Source organism: Paramisgurnus dabryanus, chromosome 15 (genome assembly GCF_030506205.2).
Source record: "Paramisgurnus dabryanus chromosome 15, PD_genome_1.1, whole genome shotgun sequence".
NCBI classification, from domain to species: Eukaryota; Metazoa; Chordata; class Actinopteri; order Cypriniformes; family Cobitidae; genus Paramisgurnus; species Paramisgurnus dabryanus.
The window spans coordinates 33,233,428-33,250,355 of NC_133351.1; the positions used below are offsets into that span (position 1 = coordinate 33,233,428).

The 16,928-nt window shown below is 37.1% G+C and overlaps 1 protein-coding gene across 5 annotated transcripts in view; it reads left to right on the forward strand.

Annotated features, from left to right (window-relative positions):
- The window catches only part of LOC135782704 (dedicator of cytokinesis protein 9), a 108,375-nt gene extending 91,676 nt beyond the window's left edge, over positions 1–16,699 (forward strand). For all 5 annotated transcript variants that reach the window (XM_065293166.2, XM_065293168.2, XM_065293170.1 and 2 more), the window contains exons 38-53: positions 1,475–1,611; positions 1,782–1,897; positions 1,989–2,126; positions 6,337–6,519; positions 6,605–6,718; positions 6,799–7,014; positions 7,096–7,153; positions 8,447–8,553; positions 9,876–9,998; positions 11,153–11,266; positions 12,249–12,395; positions 13,995–14,205; positions 14,341–14,531; positions 14,685–14,785; positions 14,883–15,021; positions 15,785–16,699. In XM_065293166.2, the coding sequence (XP_065149238.1) occupies positions 1,475–1,611; positions 1,782–1,897; positions 1,989–2,126; positions 6,337–6,519; positions 6,605–6,718; positions 6,799–7,014; positions 7,096–7,153; positions 8,447–8,553; positions 9,876–9,998; positions 11,153–11,266; positions 12,249–12,395; positions 13,995–14,205; positions 14,341–14,531; positions 14,685–14,785; positions 14,883–15,021; positions 15,785–15,910 (2,221 nt within the window). In that variant the 3' untranslated portion in view covers positions 15,911–16,699. The remainder of the gene's footprint in view (positions 1–1,474; positions 1,612–1,781; positions 1,898–1,988; positions 2,127–6,336; positions 6,520–6,604; positions 6,719–6,798; positions 7,015–7,095; positions 7,154–8,446; positions 8,554–9,875; positions 9,999–11,152; positions 11,267–12,248; positions 12,396–13,994; positions 14,206–14,340; positions 14,532–14,684; positions 14,786–14,882; positions 15,022–15,784) is intronic.
- The last annotated feature ends 229 nt before the right edge of the window (positions 16,700–16,928 follow it).

The window sequence follows — 16,928 nt, forward strand, 5'->3', positions numbered from 1 at the left end:
TGTTTCCACGACATCCACATGTTTTAGCTAAGCTAATTCATAATTTGAAGTAATAATAATTGTAATAGTAATTACGAAATATTCTAAATATTCTAATAATTAATTCCAAGGAACAAACTGTTGAATATTGGGAACAAATTCTAAATTTATGGCCATACTTTAGACTAAATAAGAAAAAGAAGTGTCCATAGCATAAAAAATTATTTGTGGCCATAATTTTGTCCGCATGTTATCATGATCGGATTTATGGCTCCATTCAACACAAACATTTTACTTTACCTATTCATGTGTAGCTATTTATTTATCATCGAATGGTATGTAACTAGCTTACCTTTTATTGCATTACCATGTTTTCGTAGCACATCCTTGTGCTTTCTTGCAATGTGCCGCTTCAGATTCCAGGAAGAATATTTGCTAACTCTTTACAGTCTCTCCGCAGTCCCTTTCAATTTTTTCTTCCTGCTCAATCTTAACTTTGATTTTTACTTTACATTTATGTATAAGGCTTGAATTCCATAACTTATTGCTAGACGTTTTTACAGATTCTAGAACTAGCAAATTATCAAAGGGCGTTCTGGGTTCAACGAGCGGTGCTGAGGGAGCGGAATTTTCGGAAAGGCGCTTTGATGGTAATATTACCGCACCGCTCAACGCTCCGCTCCCACTAAGCTCCGTTCACATGCTCGCTCTGAAACATCAGGTAAAGCGCACAGGCTCTCAACTGAAGGAATACATATGCATACAAATCAAATGCTTTGGTAAAGTCTCACAAATTAAACATTGAACATTGTTGCATAAAAATAAACACTGAAGTTTATAATTACTACAGTTGGTCATAATATATCATATATTTTAGTTTGTCAGTACGTTTTGTGGTGTTAGGAAGTTTTTGCGCATTTCTGCACTAACTCAAAATGTGCGTACACCACCTCCTGAGCAGGCGTAGGATTTGAGCGTGCCGTACGCCAACGTCCATATTGATAAATCTCAAAGTCACCGTGGTTTTGGGTGTACGCAAGGTGTACGCTGGAAATTTGGTGTACGCACTTTTGATAAATGAGGGCCAATGTATGCAAGTAATCTGCAAATTTATTTTGAAATTTTAACCCTTTTACATTTAATTGAACCATATGGACACAAAATAATTAACGTCACATCATTGGTCCATAAACTATATCATATACAAACATAAATAAACATTTAGTTTGGTCATTAGCAGACATGCATGCAAGATAATACATATTTTGAAAAATCCAGATACTAACGCTCACCAAGCCTGGATTTATTGGATTAAAAACCTGTTCAAATTTCCAGTTTATTCCCCTAATTCCCATATATTCCTGTTAATTCCCTTGGAAAGTTTACAGCCTTGAAAATGCCTTACATTTTTCAACCCAATGTGTGTTACATCATTACAGAATGAGTGTGTTTGATGTGTATTGTGTAGTGATGTAGTGTGTTTGTTTGTGTGCAGGAGTTTGGAGGGATCAGGTCCCGTGGTACAAGAGCGACGCTCTCAGACTCTCCCTGTGTCCCGGGGCAGGACAGGACTCATGCATGCACGACTGCAACAGCTCAACAGTCTGGATAATTCTTTAACCTATAACCACAGTAAGTCACAAACACATCATTACATTTATTTGCTTTGCTTATTTTCTCATGGTCTGTGCACATGCTGCTGTTCTGAGGTCAGTGTGTCTCATTACAGAAAGCACTGGTCTGCTCTTATGTCACAATAGCAACATCTTTGTACAGCGCTCTCTGTGTGTGTATTTGTGTAGGTTACAGTCATTCAGATGCTGATGTGTTGAATCAGTCTCTGTTGGAGGGAAATATTGCCACAGAAGTGTGTCTGACGGTTCTGGACACATTGAGCATCTTCGTCATGGGGTTTAAGGTCAGACATCATCATCATCTTCACCTGCCTCTACACCACAACAGTGTTTGTGTTGCTCATGAGTATAATGACTGTTTTTGTGTGCGTTCAGACTCAGCTCAGTCTAGATCACGGTCATAATCCGCTCATGAAGAAAGTCTTCCAGGTTCATCTTTGCTTTTTACAAATTAACCAATCAGAGACGGCTCTCAGACAGGTCATCACCTCCCTGCGCACGTTCATCTACAAGGTGAGTGCTATCACAGATCTGTTTGGTTATTAACGTTCTAACGAAACGTTATAACGAAAATATCTTCCTTTGTGTTTAGCACATACAAAGACATTTATATCATAGGTTTGTAACAACCTAAATATTAGTAAATGTTCATAATCACCATAAAACTGAAATGCTGGTCAACTACTGTGGGTCTAAATAGTAATTAGAATAATATTACATATAAAATAGTAAGTAGTATTTGTTGTAATAATTTAAAATAATGACATTTTTATTGTGTATTTTTAATCTATTTTTATAGTTTATGGAAAAACTTTTTGACTTTCATACTGTAGTTTTTGACATTCAGTGATAGATTATAGTGATCAGTGTTTCCCATAGATCTGAAATTTACTTGTGGTGGTAGCTGGTGAAAAGGGCAATCATTATTATCCACCGACAAAAAATGGTCTACTATACATGTGACAAAGAACTAATAATGTGTGACACAACACAATACTTTGATTTATTAAACATTAATATTAATTTCACATTATAGTTCATTAATCTAACCACCACCCCAAACTTTCTTTGCCATAAACAAAGCTGACACTGTTTGTCAAAGCACCACGAAAAAACTTTGTTTTTGCACTGATATATGAAGCAATTTGATGACCCCTTTTATCAAACTCAATATATACAATACTATGTATACTATAGCCTATATAGACAGTGCAGGTCTATAGATTATAAATGTGACTGATGTTATAATGGTAATAATTTCTAGATAGGCACTTTTACTGCTTCTGCTTTCTATTTCTCTTTTGCTGATTAAAAAAAGCTTAATCCACTAATTATTTCAGATTTAAAAGTCTACTTGCTGTCCCGATGACAGACTTTACTTTACAGCTTTGCGTTTTTTATATCCTGAGTCAGCTAGAGCTTTGCTCGTTCAGTATTAGCACTGCTTTTTGCTACAATCTTTGTGCAAACTGTTTAGATTTTAGTAAAGATATGGTCTATTAATAATAAGATTATAAAAAAATGGGATAAAGAAAATGAAGCGGCGCGTGGTCAGAAACAGCACTCGAGCTTGAGCGCGGTAGCGCTCGCGGCCGTTCTCCGATGGACTCGGGTTTTACACACAATATTAATCAGACTTGGGACCCGAAGTAATGAACTAGGACCGACCCGGACCCGACTGACCATTTAAAATATAAACCCGCAACCGTACGGGTCCCGCGTCCTCAGTGAAGAAAGACCTCTAATGGTAAAACTCTGCTCAAGTTCAGAAACATGAAAGGATACAATGTGACACTGAGCTTGCTTCGCGTCGCACCCAATTCATTGAGAAACAGAGAGCACGTGAACGGACACTCAACGGGAGAGACACAACGTGCTTGCACGCAAAATGAAGCCAACTTAGATGCTATAAACACATATGCACATAAGCATATGCGACCATTTTGGTTGCAGTGTAGTTCCCTGGCTGCTCCGTATGTGCTGCTGCAGTTGATCCAGTTTGCCGCGCTGGATGATGAGTTGATGACGCGTACATCATCTTCACGGTCACCCGACCCCCACCTCTCTCTTTCTCTCTCTCTCTCTCTCTCTCTCTCTCTCTCTCTCTCTCTCCCTCCCTCAACAAAACACGGGACATCCAGTCGAGTTCAGAAAATACGGAAATTCGTAAAGTGATTTTTTTTCCTGGGCGGGTCGCAATTTACCTGGGTGCAGCGCCCAAGTAGAGCCTATGTATGGGAAACACTTATAAGAAAGTAAATGTTGGAAATATTTATCACTCAGTAGTCTTTCATTATACTTGACCGTTATATTTCTCTGATATTAACTTTTTGAAGGCCAGTATTTACCTACAAGGTCAGGGGCGTGTTTTTTCAGTTAGTTTGTTACTAGAATAGTATAGTTTTTATTGAATTATATCAGCATTCATTAGTATTCTGTTTGTATATTTTAACCTAGAATACAGTAAGATATGATGATAGAAAGCAAAATAGATGAATTCACTTTCATTGTTTAAAGGGGGTATATGACATTCTTTTTTGTATTTGGTGTAGGGATGTTCATTTCAGTTAATTTACCGACAACCGCTGCTTGTTAACTGAACTTTAATCGTTAACTGATAGGATTTTAATATTAAATTGTCGTTCAGTAAAAATACATTTGACGTTGTCTGTGACCCAGTAAAAACAATACAAACATTTTATTTAATTTGAACGTGCAAACGGCAGATCAACAACAGAACCATGATTTTAAAATATTCACGCGACATTACATATCAAAGAGCAAACAATTAGTCCAGAAGATTAATATCCAAAGAGGGCAGATTGTCATCTACCACATTGGCAATTTCTAAACCAGGACACATTTAAAAAAGTTTTGGTTTTGCGTCATCTTTCTCTGTTTGTACAAAAAGAGAGATGTTTATGGTCAGGGTCTAGGACAGAGGCGATCAGTGAAGGTCTGTCCGGACGCTCGCGAGACTGAGATGGACTGCGTCGTCTCCGTGCAGCATTCCAACCATACTCAAACACGGACACATATGCAGTATAAATGATTTCTCATAAAAATGATTACTTTACCAGAACGTCAGGGTAGCAATAACTCGGGTACAGGCCATTCACAAATAAGAATTGAAAAGTGGCTAAATGTCTGTAGGAACGTGTTGACACGCACCGTGGGTTAACAAAGATTTTTTTCTTTTAACTCTTTCCCCGCTATCTCGTCAATTAAGAGAAAACCTTTCCCTGCCAATGATGCTTTCCTGACGGGTTTTTACAGTAATTTCGCTTTTATCCACTAGATGGAAAATAAAAAGCATTATTTTAACATTTATAAAAAACTGACTCAAAAAACTAATTTTACAAATTCCAATCTATGTGTATGTTTTGATAATCATTCTGAATCTGATCTCTAACAAAAGTCCTTTACAAATTGCAATTATTTTAGCCTTTTGCTCAAAATTTTTTATTTTTGAAGAAACCTACCCATAGTTTTTCCTCGTTTTGTTTGATTGTTTGAAAGCAGATGGTCTGTTCTTTCATTATATGTTATATATTTCGTCTATATATTTGATATATTTTTCTGGAAGGCATTTTGTAAAACTTGCTGGCAAAAATGCTGGCAGGCAACTTTAAAAAAAAAAATGGCTGGCAGAGTTGACTGCTAATATTATTTGGTCATAAATTCTCACCTTCGGTTAAATGAAGTTTTAAACGTACATTCGGGAGGAGCCTAAACATTCAGTCCTGTCAATCATCCGGAGAGCCTATTTAAGTTAATCAGTCTTCACGCCTTACCAGTGACGATTCATCCGGCATCCCTCCGCCTTTCCAAATCTCCTCCTTTATTTTGCTCATTCCTCTCTCTGTACAGTCTTACCATGGGGGTTTTGAACTTGGGCCTCGACAGCAAGCCAAGTCTTATTTTAACATCATTCAATAGACTGAATGCGCAGGCGAACTAGTGAACTGGTCAATATGAGCATCCCTAATTTGGTGTAACGTATTTACATGGTTTAGGGTAAAAAACGCATTATTTTCTACATACCATACATTCTTGGCACTTCTGTATGCCTAGATTTTTACAAAGCTTGTCTTTCTGAAAAGCGTGGTGTGTTCTGATTGGCCAGCTGTCCAATGCGTTGTGATTGGTTGAATACCTCAACCAAAACTTGTATACCATATTTTGATTATCAGCTCCCGAAGCACATCGTCTCCACCACATGGTGGCGGCGGTAACAAAACTAAGCGAGATTAAAAGTTACACCTTCTTTCTTTGCGTAATACATTTGGGTGGAGTTATGCAAATGTTCCCACGCAGTGACATAGATATGTGGGGGCGTGTTTGAATTAAGTGTTTTATGATGCCGTGGATGAGCCTTCACTTTAAGAAAGAATATCTCTTTGGGTTTAAGACGTTAATCTTTGTAACTTTACAGATCTTCTGTTTGCACAAACAGCTTTTAACACTCCAAAGACAAAGAAAACATGAAATCGCATCATATGACCCCCCTTTAAATGTATATATTTTCAGTTATATTTTTCCTTTAATTGTTTATTTTAAATGTCACTTTAGGCAGCATTTTTGTTTTGAGCATTTATTCATTCCAGTTTCAGATGATGTTATTGAGTGTCAGTCTTACAGATATGTTAGTAATGATTTTATTGAAATGAAGGAATAACATATGTTTCCTTTTATTTCTCTCATGATGTGTGTGCGTGTGTAGTTTCCATGCACATTTTTCGAGGGTCGTGCAGATATGTGTGCATCCTTCTGCTATGAGATTCTGAAGTGTTGTAATTCCACGCTAAGCTCCATCCGCAGCGACGCGGCTCATCTGCTCTACTTTCTCATGAAGAGCAACTTCGACTACACGGGAAGAAGGTCCTTCGTCCGCACGCACCTGCAGGTGAAACATCATGGTGGCGTATCTAACAGCAATGAGTTGATGGTGATGATGTTTATGTTATGATGTCACTTGTGTCTTTCCTCAGGTGGTCATAGGTGTCAGTCAGCTCATCGCTGATGTCATTGGAATAGGAGGGACGAGGTTTCAGCAGTCACTGTCTGTAATCAACAGCTGCGCTAACAGCGACAGAACAATCAAAGTCAGTTTCCTGTCGAGCACTCGCACACAGATATTTACACATACACGGGCATTTACACGATCCGCTTCTCTCTCCTGCAGAACACGGCATTCCCGTCTGACGTGAAGGACCTGACGAAGAAGATCCGAACGGTTCTGATGGCCACGGCTCAGATGAAGGAACACGAGAGAGACCCGGAGATGCTGGTGGACCTGCAGTACAGCCTTGCCAAATCATACGCCAGCACTCCTGAACTTCGCAAGACATGGCTGGACAGCATGGCCCGAATCCACGTGAAGAACGGAGACCTCTCTGAGGTACACGCAGATCCTCTGCCATGTGTAGTGTGTGTGCTTCATTTCTTTGGTTTTCATTTTGCTGTGTTTTTGTGTCTTCAGGCAGCCATGTGTTACGTGCATGTTGCAGCACTGGTGGCAGAGTATCTGCGGAGGAAAGGTGAGACACACACAAACTCACGTGTGATGATATCACAGTCATGTGATTATCACCCTTCGGTTCAAGTGTAGTTGTTTGACATCAGCTTTTGTATTTTTGTAAAGTGTCACTGGGACATCTGACAGACGACTTTTTGCACTGTTTATGACAATACAAGCGACATGAATCTGTTTCATACCAACTTTGTGATACATCACAACATATAGATTTGAAGCACAAAACAACAAAAGTACAAGACTTATGATGTAATGAAAAATCTGTTCCTGCAATAAATGTAATCAGATTACATACAGTTTTTTTATTATCGGTCCACACAGTTAGTATGACTGTTATTTAGGTTATTAATCTTAATGATAATAACACATCAACAGATGATGAAGGATTGCTTTATCAGTTATATTTTCTCTTTCACCTTTATTCTTCATCTCTCACAAGTAGACTTAGACTTATTCAAGCTGAAATAACCACTTGTTACAACCGGGGTATGCAGCAAAGCATTTGTGAACCCACAACACGCACAACCTTGAAGCTACAAATCATCACCACTACAAATAGTAAAAAGAGGCTACAATTTGCACGAGCTCACCAAAATTGGACAGTTGAAGACTGGAAAAATTTTGCCTGGTCTGATGAGTCTCGATTTCTATTGAGACATTCAGATGGTAGAGTCAGAATTTGGCGTAAACAAAATGAGAACATGGATCCATCATCCCTTGTTATCACTGTGCAGGCTGCTGGTGGTGTAATGGTGTGGGGGATGTTTTCTTGGCACACTTTAGGCCCCTTAGTGCCAATTGGGCATCGTTTAAATCCCATGGCCTACCTGAGCATTGTTTCTGACCATGTCCATCTCTTTATAACCACCATGTACTCATCCTCTGATGGCTACTTACAGCAGGATAATGCACCATGTCACAAAGCTGGAATCATTTCAAATTGGTTTCTTGAACATGACAATGAGTTCACTGTACTAAAATGGCCCCCACAGTCACCAGATCTCAACCCAGCAGAGCATCTTTAGGATGTGGTGGAACGTGAGCTTCGTGCCCTGATGTGCATCCCACAAATCTCCATCAACTGCAAGATGTTATCCTATCAATATGGGCCAACATTTCTAAAGAATGCTTTCAGCACCTTGTTGAATCAATGCCATGTAGAATTAAGGCAGTTCTGAAAGCGCAAAAGGGTGCCAAACACAGTATTAGTATGGTGTTCCTAATAATCCTTTAGGTGAGTGTATATACTGTTTAAAATGACACATAATGTTCTGTGATTGTTTGTTTGTTTGTGCAGGGATGTTTAAACAGGGATGCTCTGCATTCAGAGTAATCACACCAAACATCGATGAAGAGGCATCTATGATGGAGGACGTTGGCATGCAAGACGTTCACTTTAATGAGGTTAATATCATCTGATCATTTACACCTCTCATATAATCATTTAGGTTATCAGGGATAATATTATTGCTCAATAATAGACTGGCGTGAAAAACATTATTAATGGCAATGTACTTTCTTTGTGAATAACTGTTTAGAGAAAACACCCTGTTTAATAACTGAGAGACTATAAGTGTAATAAACCAGCATGTCCTTGTGAATGCAGATTAGTGCTGTCTGATAGAGAAAGTCTTGATGGTTTGTGTACGTGCTGTCTCTGCCACGCTCTCATGTTTTAAACATCAATGTCCAAGTACTTTTCTGTGTTGGGTCTATCTTGAATATTAGTGTTTGTGTAGCTGGCCTTTATTACCAATGAAGCTTATCTCCAGAATGACTGATACTCAACCATCATGACTGCACTTTGACTGAGAGATAAAACACAAATAACAACCACTATTCACAAACACAAAGTCTTCAGGCCCACTTTCAGGAAACATGACAGTATAATAGAGATAAAAACAAATTCACCTGGTACAATAAGGATGTTTCATCTTCTTTGTAAATATACATATACAGTAGCAACCCAAAAATGTACGAATAAAAAATATAAAAATCAAACCAGGTGGTCGCTGTATGTCCACTTTCTGTATGTTTTTTTAAATCTTTTTATTTTGAATAATATGATGCTTTTGGGTCACTATAGTTTAATATATTAAAAGGGAACATATCATATTATCAAGGGCTTAATTAGGTCCTCAGTGCTTCTATCAATCTAGAAAATGTGAAAAAGATCAACCCAGTAACTTAGTTTTGGCAAACCATTCTCTGCGAGCATGTGAAAAAAATAGATAATTGAAATTTGGCTTCCCTTGTGATGTCAAAATGGGATCTTATTATAATAATATCACCCCTTAATCTGCACTATCCAACCGTAGGACTGCCATTTATTGCAGATATCAACTTATTTGCATTTTAAAGGACACACCCAAAAACATTTTTGCTCACACCTACAAAGTGTCAATTTTAACATGCTATAATAAATTATCTATATGATATTTTGAGCTAAAACTTCACATATGTACTCTGGGGACACCAAAGATTTATTTGACATCTTAAAAAAGTCTTGTGAAATGTCCCCTTTGTCTTTGGAAAACGTTTTGTGGAGAAAATACTCAAACCATGTGCTAATTCATCATTCAACACCATTTCTGTCTTAAAGCATACTAAACACCACAAAGAAATATAAACAACAATAAAAACTTAATTTTCACCACATGGGGACTTATTAATGTGTGTATTCAGATCTTATTTTCAAAGCTTGTGTGTGTTTGTCTGTTTGACAGGATGTTCTGGTCGAGCTTTTGGAAGAATGTGCTGATGGATTGTGGAAAGCAGAGCGATATGAGCTCATCTCTGACATCTATAAACTCATAATACCCATTTATGAGAAACGCAGAGACTTTGAGGTATGAGAGATAATAACACACAAAGATCAGAGCTAGATCACAAATCAATAACATTCAGAACACAGGAATTAAACTTTTAGAGAAATGAAGATGAAGTGTTTATTATGTAAGGAGCAGTGAATACAGGACACACACGTGTGTTACCTCTAGATTTAGTCGTTAAAAAAATGAAGAAAGCTTTTGAGTAATTGTCAGTTGTTGTTTTTGTCTCACGCCACAAGTGTTCAGTTTCTAAGACTGTGTATGTCCTCTTCCAAAAAAAATAACATTGGTCGTTTGTTCAAGCAGCTTTATTAAAGTTAAGCATCAGTAACCTGTCAGTGTTGTGTTATGAAATGACGTTTGACCACCACTTTTTTTTAAGTTGCCAGCCAGCGCCAGCAAAAAAGTTTAATGTTAAAGTTTAAAGTTTCCAGAAAATGTTCTTCTTTAAATATATAAACATAATTTATCAAATGAAAGAATAGACCCTGTTTTCAAAAAAAAAGTTTCATCCTATCTCAATTTGTTCTCTTTTTTTTTTCAAAAATACAACATTTTGAGCAAAAAGCTAAGATACTTGCGTGAAGGACATTTGTTAGAGATCAGATTCAGAGTGATCCTCAAAACATACACAAAGTTTTACCTGTTTTTGGATCAGTGGATGTTTCAGTGTTTTATAAGCTGGGTAAGAGCGCCACCTGGTGGATAATAGTGGAAATACGGATTGTCGTAAAAACTCGTCATTGGCAGGGAAGCGTTTTCTGTTAATTGATGAATTCAATGTCAGTGGCGAGGAAAGAGTTAAATGTCTTATGTGAACTTTTTATATGGTCTCTTATTCAGCATTTTTCCTATATTTAATTTGCAAAGCTTCTGTTTACATTTATCCAAAACAACTTACAGTGCATTAAATGTATAGGTTTGATCAGTATGTGTATTTTCTGGAATTGAACCATGATCTTTGCATAGTTAACACAATGCTATACTAATTAAGATACAAGGATTGCAGATTATCACACAAATAAACCCCTTGATCATTCATTCTGACATCACCTGCTGCCCATAGGGATGCTTAGTATGCAGATACAACAATAAGATGTTTGTACAGAACTAGTAAACTTAATGGTTATGTTGATTGGTAAAAGTTGATTTTTTATCTTTCTTTATGGCAGAAACTGGCTCACCTGTATGAAACATTACACCGTGCCTACAGTAAAGTAACAGAGGTCATGCATACGGGCAAACGTTTGCTCGGGACGTATTTCAGAGTGGCGTTCTTTGGTCAGGTGAGACAGAATCATGAACACTCAAATCAATTCTCTATTCACTCACTGACTTCAGTTTGTTGTGCTGTAACTATAGCACTGCTTTATTAATATTTACCTGTCATCATATCAATGGGACACCAGAGTATTAACAGACTGAGATTTACATTTTTTTATTAGTGAAAATAATGTTTTAAAGTATAACTGTTAGATTTCTCTTAAAAGTATATCAAACTTTTAAAAAGTTTCATAAATAAAAGTAAGTATAAATAAATAATAAATAAATAAAAGTATAACTAGCTGAGGGTGGAAACTATGGTAGTGCAGAACTGTAAGTGGGCGGGGCTTTATCAATGTGACCTCACATTGATAAGATAATCAAAATGGAATATCTAATGAGACTGCTTTGTTATAATGGGGATTAAAAAACAAGAAGCGGGTGTGTTCACACACTGCCAACACACATTATATCCAATGGTGCCCTTTAATCAATTTAAAGTGACAAAACCATTTCTAATGTTCAAGGTTATCTCTAGTTTACGGTAGTAAAGACCAGGTTTTCTTGATGAAATCAGTGTTTGTGGTATGGACTGAAGTGTGTGCATAGTTACACAACAGTGCATCTCATTTTAGTCGTCACATATATGAAAAGATGTGTGTGTGTTTGTCTGATATGTTGTTTCTGTTGTTGTCCTCTTTTTGATTTTAGCAATACCAGTCTAATGATCTGAACGAGGTAAAATAGAGCGTGTTTAGTTTGTGTGTGAAAGTAACTATTATGAGCTTTGTGTGATTATTAGAGCACAGGTTTAGTTCAGATAACCCCCAGTATTTCCTATTGTGTCCTGTGATTAGATGAGTATTGAACATTAAGCAGGTATATGCAAGTTTTAAACTAGAAATATAAAAGATTTGTCTGACCTCTTCTTACTGCAGATTCATCGAGAGCTGTGGTTTGTCAGTAGTTTCATTGTTCTGATTCAGATGTGTTTTGTTGTTTCAGGGCTTCTTTGAGGATGAGGATGGTAAAGAATACATTTACAAAGAGCCCAAATTTACCCCACTGTCAGAGGTCTCACAAAGACTCCTGAAACTCTATTCAGACAAGTTTGGAGCCGAGAATGTCAAAATGATCCAGGATTCTGGCAAGGTGAGACCTTTCTATGTGCAAAATATAATTTAATTGCATTTATTTATTATAATAATAAAATAATCACTATTATAATTGCTCAATAAACTCAAACAACACCCGCCAATAAAACAAAAAGAAGAAAAGCTTGGAAGATGCAATTAGGGGTGGAGGATGACAAGCTAAAGCGCATGGTGGTTGTGGCTTTACGCGCGGCTCGTCGTCCTCCACCCATAATTGCATCGCCAGGAGTGGGGAACCCTGGGTCCTGGAGGGCCACTGTCCTGCAGAGTTTAGTTTTAACCCTAACCAAACACACCTCAATTTAATTTCCAAGTTATCCTGAAGACTTGAATTCGATTTTTCAGGTGTGTTTCATTAGGGTTGGAAAGAGTATCTGCAGGACAGTGTCCCTCCAGGACCAGGGTTCCCCATCCCTGGCATACACAAACTCACACATTTGGATGTGCAGGCTGATGCGTGTGACGGGGTGTGCATTTTTAGTATTTTTGTCTTGTTTTCAGTACAAATATCAAATAATTCTTAAATCAAGATGTATTTCTTGATGAGGAAAATTACCTAAGAAAATTAAATCTAAAATCTAAGTGAATTTGTGATTAAAACAAGCAAAAAATGGCTTCTGCCCAAATCAAATCATTTTGCACATGCTATAATAAATAGGGATGTCAATCGATTAAAAATTATAATCTAATTAATTACATACTCTGTGATTAATTAATCTAAATTAATCGCATACATAATTTTTGCTGTGAAAGTATTAAATATTTCAATTTAAATGAATCAATGAATAATCAGCATTAGTGACGTTAAAGTTCAAAAACTCTTTTACTATTATTTTCACTGTTCAAATAATGACCATAACAAATCAACAAAATGACCAACAGTAAAATGCTAAGGCAATAAATTCAAAATTGCTTCAGGAAGATAATTTTTTTCACTGTACAAACAAGGCATCACAGGCCACATTTATAACCGGGGACACATTAATAATTGAACACTCCCCTCAATGTGAACACTATTTCTCTTATATGTGCCATAAATAAACTCAGGCAACAGAGGCCATAAGTTTAACAGAGCAATATCAATTGCAGGGCTTTCTTCTGCAATCGAACATAAACCTTAAATAAAAAAATCAGCCCCTTTACCTTTGGTATTACAGGACGTGCTAGGTCATACCAACTCCAGACATTGCAGACGACTTTATTTTTATCATCACTTCCATCAGGCCGTTTTTAATAAGTAAATGTTCCAATTAATGATCCAATCACTGCTAGCGCGTTCTCGTCTCCCTCCTTTTATTTTACAGTCGAACGGTGGCTAGGACGTTTCCAGATTTATAGGTCAATACGGAATGGATTAATCTGCGTTATTTTTTTTAACAAGTTATTTTGACAACCCTAATAATAAATGATCTGTGGGGTATTTTGAACTGAAAGGCACACCTGAGATTTATATTACATCTTGTAAAAATGGCATAAGAGAGGTGTCCTTTAAATCCGTTGAGCAAATGTAATGAAGCATTTACTGTAACAGCACCACCTGCTAATGTAACATAGTTTGAGGTTATGATTACATCAGTTCATATTTCTTTTTGTGCAGATTAATCCAAAGGATTTAGATTGTAAATATGCCTACATTCAAGTGACTCACGTGAGTCCGTTCCTGGAGGAGAAAGAGCTGCTGGAAAGGAAAACTGATTTCGAGAGGAGCCACAACATCCGCCGCTTCGTCTTTGAGATGCCCTTCACTGTATCAGGCAGAAAACAGGGTGGAGTGGAGGAGCAGTGCAAGCGCAGGACAATACTCACTGGTGAGTGTGTACACATGGGTGTGAAAGTACAGATATCACATCCTGAACAGAGACAGACAGATGCTAAATTTCAATCAGATCTTTAGTGACTGCATCTCTGTGAACCTTTAGTCTCTCTCTCTCTTTCTCTCTCAGCCACACACTGTTTCCCGTATGTAAAGAAGCGTATTGCAGTGATGTATCAACATCATGTGGATCTGAATCCCATCGAGGTGGCCATTGATGAGATGAGTAAGAAGGTGCTGGAGATCAGACAGCTGTGTTCCTGCAGTGATGTGGACATGATTCAACTACAGCTTAAACTACAGGGCAGCATCAGTGTCCAGGTACAGAAACATAAAGCTGTTTGAATAATAATATAATAATACCTTAAAATGTATTGTGATATTTCAACATCAGCATTAGATTTGTTCATTTAATTTAAACTCAAGACAAAAACTCTAATGAAGCACTTAAGGTCAATTGGTTTTGTAAATTAGGTCAACGCTGGACCTCTTGCATACGCCAGGGCGTTCCTGGATGATTCCAGCACAAAGAAATACCCCGACAATAAAGTAAAACTGCTGAAAGAAGTCTTCCGGTAAGTTATAACACACACGCTTGAGATAAAAGAGTCACGAGAGTTCACACCAGACATTAACCAGTGCTTTTGTGTGTATGTGATGTTTGTTGTGCAGGCAGTTTGTGGAGGCCTGTGGTTTGGGTTTAAGCATAAATGAACGACTGATTAAAGAAGATCAGCAGGAATATCATGATGAGATGAAGGCCAACTACAGAGATCTCACCAAAGAGCTGGCTGCTATAATGCATGAGCCGGTATAACACATACACATACAGTACACATGATTTTCTTCTGACATGTCGACAAATGTCTGTGTTGGATTGACAAATATTCAGATATTCAAGTGTAACCACAGAAAAAAAGCCATTTCTGAGTATAAAGATGTCGGTTTACTCAAATTAGGGCTGTGCAATAATCTTTATTTTTTATTTTTGATACAAACAATTACAAAAAAAAAAACAGATAATCAAGGTAAAACAATTATTTGGTGATTGAAATATAAATTGCTGGAAAAAATACCAGTAAGCACTTTGAAAGCACCGCTGCTTTGACATGTGTAGCCTATTGCAACACGTACTTAATAAAAGGTTAAATAAATGCATGTTTTCAAAGTAATCGGGATTATGATTGTGCAAATAATCGAGCACTCAATGTAAAATCAAAGTTGGCAAATCAGTACTTTTTCAGCCATTTTTATGTCGATTTAATATTTCTCATTTTATTTTTCCGCAACAAAGCATAATAAAAGATAATACAAGACATATATTACATGGTAAATCTTACATACATAAACCATTTAAATAAAAGTTTTCATATCAGCAATGAAATCTGGCAAACACAGGATTTAGATTTTTTTCCTCTTTGGCTCAAATAACAATAAAAGTTTATTTCATGCAGCTCTAACTTATACACATTTTAGATTTTTTTTAAACAAATGCCTTTTGGCTCTTTTGTATTTCATCAGCATAGTGACTTACCCACACTACATGTATATTGAATATTTCTCTCTTTCATTAGATCAGTCCATATGATGAAGGGATGAGGAGTCCGATTCCAGATACTCTGCACATCTTTAATGCCATCAGTGGAACACCGACCTCAGCCACGATCCAGGGCCTGTCTAACACTTCTTCAGTGGTGTGAACCTTCAGATATGACCTCATGACCTTTCACCCCGTCACAGACAGCAGCTGTAGCTTCACACCTTTTCCAGATGTTCCTGTTGATGTTAGTCACGCACATCTGCACATGAGGAAGGGAGAGGAGTGTGGTGAAGTTTCACATACTGTTTCCTGTGGAGACATCATCAATAAAATAAACATTTACATTTTTTCTGTTGACATTCTTACTGATGGCCAAAGCAGCGAGAGGACAGAGAACGACCCTGAGTCAACAGTGGAATGATGCAAAATGACGAAAGTTAGGCTTAAACTCACACCCTCCATATGAGCAGCCAATCTTAATGCCTCTATGTATTTTCACTAAGTGATAAGGCTTTATGATCTGCTAATAATTTTGTATATTTTTCTTTTATATTTTTTCAATCTGCTCAAGTGTTTTACGTTTTTATCTTTTTTTTAATGACGGACTGAACTGTACTTTGCCCTTATTCTCTGCTAGTTTGATATCTGAGAGATATGAGTCCCACGTGAAGCCATCATATCTTGAGCCATTTATCTATGCGAGAGTAATTGATAAATAGCAGCACGTTAAGTGGGCGTGGAATTTGTGCTTTCACTGCATGTGACACACTGGAAGAGGGGCGGGGCTTATGCAAACACATGTGCTAATGTTCAAATCTATGTATCAAATATTTTTGTACTATAGGACACAGTTGAATGTGATATTGTTTTTATCTTTATTTAACATTTCCTGCTCTACTGTATTTAAAATTTCTAATGCTTCATTTTTAGAATAAAACTCAAATTCCTAGTCTGTGTCAGTATTTTATCATAAAGAGACTCCTTTATCTTATCTGTTCTGAGTATTTTTGTATGATTTTTATTAATAACTATTGTTTACAGCTGGGACCAGAGTAAGGAAAGTCCCTAACTTAAAAGTAGCAATACTAATTAAAACAGCGTTAATCTAAAGGTATACACCAAACAAAAATACTGTGTTATGCCACAGTGTTTACACCTAGAGTTTACTTAAAGTTTTC